Genomic DNA, 6,489 nt, shown 5'->3' on the forward strand with positions numbered 1-6,489 from the left:
TTGGCCCGTACTTCCCAAATATCATGTGAAATATAAATCAGATACATAGCAGTTTGCTGACGGGGCATAAAAACTTAGTGCCTAGAAGCAGCCCAATCCACATTGAAATTAAAACTCATATACTGCAATGCAACAACTAAGATTCAAACCGTTGACTATTTATGCAAATATACCACTCAATAGTCAAATTCAATCATGAATGACCTCATAGTACAAATGCGGCTATTATCTTATACCGATCCAAATTCAAGAAAAAGAAAAAAAAACACATTATAACATTAAAGAAACACGATTGAAGAACATAAAACCATAAGCTACAACAAAGATGATCTACAAGAAACATAAAAGATCCAAACTTTATCATTCATCAATCATCATCGACTCTTATTCTTTCTTCTCATCTTGCCAAGTTGCTTGCCATTGCTTGTCATAAAACGTTGTCTCATCAAACAATTTCTTTAAGGTATCTAAGTCCTCATTCTTTCGGATCAAAAGAACACCAGCCACTGCAACAAATAGAAGTGTTTTGCAGAAGAAATTTCCCATTTGGTCAACTAGACCAACCCCGGTCAAACTATCTACAAAGTAAGCCATGAAGAACCCCACCATTGCAGCTCGCCCTACACAACAATGGTTAATGCAGTTTTCAAGATTTTTTTTTCCCATTCTAATTTTTATAAAAAATTTCAATCTTAATCGTGTGAGATTAAACTAACCATTGAGTAGTTCAGCTTCTGGAAGATGAAACCTCTTCATCCATGCCCACCATGGAATAATGGAAGTGTCAAAAACTACAGGGAAGTCATTGTTGGATGATTCTGGATTGTCTTCAAGCCATTTTCTCCTTTTAACCTCTGGAAATAGTAAACAAGAAAATCAAGAGGGGCATTTAGGTCATTGTAAAAAGTAGACAAAATGGCTAAAAGAGCTACAATGTGGAAGATAGTGAACAAAGTTTTTTGTTTTCAAAAATTGATAAGATCATCTTCCAGGAGTTTAACAATCAGAAAAAGATATGATGAAACAACTGCCACACGCTTTACAAAATTAGCAATTTTAAGAAAACTTTTAGTTTTTTAGGAACAATCAAGAAGAACCATGTTTGGCAAGTCCAGTTTTAGCAGTTGTTTTTTCACTTTTTGTAGTCGATCTAATATCAATTAGCATAAAACCGTAAGGTCAATCATTTTCAGAAAAACGAAAACTGTAAAATTCCACCCTATTCGTCGATTTTCGGGCTTTGCTGCGCTTGAAATAGTAGCTGGGTTTTTTAAGCTTTGAAGTAAGATAACTGTTAAAGAAGCATGGAATCGAAGGTTTGAAGTTGCATTGAATTAGAGTTCCCAAATAAACCCTAATTCGATTCAATTCCATGTCTAAACCTCAAATTCCAAGATCGACTTTTTATCAAACACGTGGTCGACAGAATCTTACCTGCATCGATAACTCCATCCCAGTCAGTAGCTCCACCTTTCTGAAACTGTTTTAAGTCCCATGTCCCCGAAACCCATTTGGGATCTTCGAATTTCGCCATCGCTTCCTCCTCCTGTTCTGCCATCGGAGCTCCGTTTCCAAGAGACGCCTCCTCCGGAGCCTTCGGCTGAGAAGCTTTCTTCTCCTCCACAGCAATGACAGCTCCGGCCCCATTTTCAGTAGCTCTAACAGACACAAAAAGCAGGTGTCTTTGAGGCTTCAAAGAGAGAAATGGGTTAATTGGGAAGTGGGTTTTGAAGGAAGAGGATAAAGAAGGAAGATGTGGTGTCGTTGAAGAGAACAAGGCCATTGATGAAGACATAGTTTTGATGTTTACAGTTTCTTTTTTCAAAAAAAGGAAGAAAGATCAGAGAGTGGTATGTGATGGAGATAACCTAAGGCTGAGAGCATGTGAGCATGGGGGGAGATTGGGTTAAAGATATTGAGGAAACTTATTTAGAAGCTTGGCATGTTTGGTAAAAGAAGTGAATCAATGCCAACAAGAACTACTGGTGGGTGAAATAGGTTTCATTTCAACTACTTTCCCCAATTTAGTTACTCTATAATAAATACCTTGAGAGCAGCTTCTCCGACAGGGTTAATGCAATAATATCAAATTGGTAAAATATGTTAATTTAACAAAATGATCATTTTTCATTTTATTTTAAGATATTTATCATTCATGTATTTTGTCGTCTACGAAATATATTAATTGTTGAGAAATAACTTTTTCTATTATAAAAGTATTTTGTAATAGGATTGCACAATATTTTTGGGTTGTGAAATATCTTTTCCGGACAAGAAGCTGAAAAATTCGATTAGTTTTTGTAAAAGCATACAAAATATCGAAAATGAGGAATCATAGACTTTTGTCTAAGGTCATTTGGTGAGTGAAGGTTCCCTTAAGGCTAAGTTGCAAGCTCTTGACGCGTGAACACCATCCCAAATGGGTGTACTCCTGTTGTGGCATGATGCATGTTTGACGGAGGGGTAGAGAATGACTCTCTCTCTCTCTCTCTCTCTCTACGGAAGAAGCTAAGCGTAAAGACCACCCTAGAATAGTATAGTGTTGTTGGTGGACGGGTGTTAAGTTGATGTGGCTAGCTTCTATGTATACCGTATATACCTCATAGCCTAAAAATGAAGGTGAAGTTTCATAGCTAATTTCATAAAACCTCATATTCCATTAACCTTTTATTTCAATCAAATATCTTTGTTTTCAAACAACATATGCTACCTCTCCTAGTAATACCAATAAAAGGTAAATTGAGTTGCATGTTTCTCCCTTCGACCTAAATATCATTATGAAATTGAAAATCCAGATACTTGGGTTGATAATGCTATTAGGAGTAATCCATAAGGTATTTACTATCATCTCAGTGTCACATCAACTTCACTATACTCTTACTAACCCTAGAAAATACTCATAACTCCATGTTATCTTTCTATATAAATAAAATCTAAGAGAGAGAGAGAGAGGGGGAGAGAGAGAGAGAGAGAGATTGTGAAGCTCCGTGGAGCTCCTCACTTCACTCAACAACCATAATGTTCTTACTCAAGTTGGGGGTGGCTACACAAAGAGGTGTCATTGACATTTCATCCTTACGCCCATGGTTACATAAGCACTCCCAATAGGCCAATGGTATAGGCTCAATCTCAAATCATGTTCTTTTTAGCTCATGATCTCACTATTTTGATCATGATACATAATTACCATTGATGATATTTGATTGGATGAAAGATGTTACCAAAGGCTTTGAAGCAAATAATCAAGGGAACATTGAACAAATACAAGAAGATTATTATATGCAAGGAGAGTGTCACCCAAAAAACACAGTTAAAACCAAAACCTATCAACCCATGCTTTGAACCAAAAATCAAAGAAACGATTCATGGACCCAAAAACCGAACCCAATGGAGTTCAAAACCCAAAAACCGAAATTATCGGGTTGGGTTCGGTTTCAACCCAAAACTAACCCGTGCACACCCTAACTAAAAGACATTGTACCAATAATAGGAATGAAATTGATAATGGAAATGTCATACACAATCAATGTTTTAAAAATGATTCGAACCGAACGATTAAATCGATTAGACCGGGAACCAGAGATGAAAGTGGTTCAACAACAACTGGTTTCATGTCAATTTCTACACCGGATCGAACCAAACGGTTTCTTCAAATACTGATTCACCTCTTCGGGGCATTCACATATCTCAAATACTGATTCCACCTTTTCTATCCATCTCTTTAGGGTTATCATTCCACCCGTGCCATTAAAGGTTCGTGGCTTGGCGTTGGTGAAGTCCTTGTAGGAGCATGTCTTGGTAAGTCCTTGATTTATTCCGTTGTTCGAACTTCCAGCCCCTTGTCCATTGACTCCACCATTGTTCCCTTGGTGGATTTGCGCCATGGCCGCAGTAACCGCAGCAGATACAGCTGCTTGGAATGCAGCCGAGTTGACTTCGGGTGTGGTTGGTCCAGGGTTTCCACGGGTTGGTCGTTGGGGCATCTTTCTGTCATGGAACGGAAATATGTTGAGTGCCTATGATTTTTGTGAGATTGTGGTCCTATAAACTAGGTGTATTGCATGAACTTAAGTAGTTTCACAAATTAGCATACAATCATGGATACATAACACATAGCATATCACAACATCACAATAGAACACATAATTTTTTTTTTCCATTAATATTATCCGCACTTTGTTACATGAAAATTTGCTCGAAAGAGCATACATAAGTGGTGCAAGTTCGGCAGCGTAACGACTCTATGAGTAGTGTAAGCACTTAAACATAGAGTCGATGGTACATAGCATAGATCATATAAGCATAATACTAAGGATAGATATGACTAGTCCTAACACTCTAAGGAGCGCTCGCCGACGGTAGTAAGCTCATATACCGAAGTGTTGTGCCAACAACTGGGCCATCTCAGTCATTTCTCCAATGACTTCATCTCTTTCCTTTCCAGCTTGCACCGCTCGTGCTTCCATGGCAAATAGCTGTTGCCGCAGAGCAGCAATCTCAGCTTCCGGAGAGCGATTCTCCCTCGCGGGATTCCCTGGTGGGGCGGGGTGGTCCTGCTGCATCTCGCTGGTAGGTGATGTGGCAGAATTTTTGCCTGAGTCTTGTTCTTCATCCATGTCGTCGTCGGTACCATCAAACTCGTAGTCTGTGTCCGTGTACTCGTCGGGCCCGATGCCGTGTGCTCCCCCTTGATCTCCCTCGGGTTCGTCCTCGATCATCCCGTGGGCCACTAAGACTTGATGAAACTGAATGCCCTGGTGTTCTCCTTCCATGGTGACTGAGAGGAGATATATGAGTAAACTATTATTACTCCTAATATGTTTTAGTTATTATGTAATTTGAGTTGATGTTCTTTTCTTGGTAACAAGGGGTATGTTTTTAGGTTTACCGTCCATCGAGGTTTTTACCGGGGCATGTATTAGTTGTACTTCGGAGAAAATGTAGTTGATCAGGTTACACTCACCCCTTAATACAACCATGAACAGTCCCGACTTAACCGAGATGTCAGTATTATCTTATTTGATTTGGTATTATGTTCTTTTCCTATATCGCACAAGTAAAGATGTTTTTATCGTTGTGTTTTATTTTGTTTTGTTCAGAGTTGTTTTAGTCCCTCTTTGGTTTATAGTTGCATATCAATGTGTGGTTAGATATGCCAGTTCACTATAAACAGAGCTCTGATACCAACCTGTCACGCCCCCGAAACCAGACGGCGGAAACGTCCGAGGGCTCGCATGACTTAAATTGAATATCATCACAATGAATATACATGAATCACAACATAAACATCACCATGCATCAATACATTACAACTGATATTGTTCACATCCAGTACATTGTTTTAAATATTACACATCCATAACATAAATTGTTTGAGAGTTTTCAAAACATAACATCCTAATATACTTGATATTACCCTTCAGCTTACCTGTTACCTGATAATACAAGTTATTTTGAAAAACGGTCAACATATGAAATGTTGGTGAGTTCATAAGTAGGGTTGTGATAAAAATGATTTGTGTAGTTTGTAAAACCCAGAAAATCCGATATTTTCTGAAAAGAAAATTGTTTACCAAAGTGCGAAGATCCATAAGTTGATGCATGAATGATTTCAAAACGTGTATAAAAGGAAGTTTTGTATTATAGCTGTAGAAAAATACAAGCGAGTGATGTTGATTTCCTCAAAAAACCCGATGTTTTCCGATAACATAAAATATAATTGTTTTTCATATTGCTATACCGCCACAACGAATGATTTTGATTACTCTTCCTTGATTACTCGGATGGTATTGGATTTAATTAATTATGTGAGTCGTTATAACTATGCATAATAATGACTAGTTCGTCTGTCTTGGCAACCTAACGTACGTCGGGATTGATCTTAAGATTTTGTCACCCTAGACTGGCCGAGTCTAACTGTAGCGAACAGCTGAGGTGTGGGGGAGTCACCCCCGTATAGATCTATACACAAACTCTCGCTCTCCTTCCAGGAGACTTTGATTATAACTACAGACTACAAACGACCCTTAGAGGTGTCGCCCGTTATTACTCACTTAATCCAAACAAAATTGATTAATGTTGATTAACGACCTGGGTTTGTTTACTTTGATTTCAAATAAACCTAACAGACACGGAGAAGAGGAATACAAGGTCCTGCTAATTACGCGTGTTATTTAAGGTTGTTGGTTATACGAAGGACACATTGACCCATTTCATATTTGATTAAATTTGGACCTTACTAGCAATGCTAATGGGCCACCAAGGCCCAATAGCATATATATGCCATTGAGGGTCCCTTAAACATGTAATTGGGTCACCGGAGGCCCAATAAACATTTATTATTATGTTAGGCCCAAAAGTCATGTCAATGGGCCACGAAGATCCAATAAGCATGATTAGGATCTTTCAAGCCCAACTATTTGGATATTTACTTGTTTTAGGTATAGTATAATTGTTGGAAAGTTTGATTGAACGATTGTTATCTTCGTA

General features: G+C 38.2%; 1 protein-coding gene across 1 annotated transcript; it reads right to left on the reverse strand.

Annotated features, from left to right (window-relative positions):
• Window positions 1-245: 245 nt before the first annotated feature.
• LOC145120265 (light-harvesting complex-like protein 3 isotype 2, chloroplastic) lies at window positions 246-1,924 on the reverse strand. Its single transcript, XM_079056082.1, has 3 exons — window positions 1,435-1,924; window positions 717-854; window positions 246-620 (listed from the first exon to the last, which is right to left on the reverse strand). Exons 1-3 carry the CDS (start codon window positions 1,793-1,795, stop codon window positions 385-387), a joined length of 735 nt encoding a protein of 244 aa, XP_078912208.1. The 5' UTR covers window positions 1,796-1,924; the 3' UTR covers window positions 246-384.
• Window positions 1,925-6,489: the final 4,565 nt, after the last annotated feature.

This window comes from Lactuca virosa, chromosome 6 (genome assembly GCF_052849685.1).
Source record: "Lactuca virosa cultivar CGN04683 chromosome 6, Lactuca_virosa_CGN04683_v6, whole genome shotgun sequence".
In the NCBI taxonomy this organism is placed as follows: domain Eukaryota; kingdom Viridiplantae; phylum Streptophyta; class Magnoliopsida; order Asterales; family Asteraceae; genus Lactuca; species Lactuca virosa.

Bases quoted from the DNA above. Each gene is read 5' to 3' on its own strand.
- LOC145120265 (XM_079056082.1), bottom strand. From the start codon at position 1,795: ATGTCTTCATCAATGGCCTTGTTCTCTTCAACGACACCACATCTTCCT. The intron at 855-1,434 runs GTAAGATTCTGT...TACTATTTCCAG, and splicing joins GGATGGAGTTATCGATGCAG to AGGTTAAAAGGAGAAAATGG. The intron at 621-716 runs GTTAGTTTAATC...ATTGTTGTGTAG, and splicing joins AGAAGCTGAACTACTCAATG to GGCGAGCTGCAATGGTGGGG.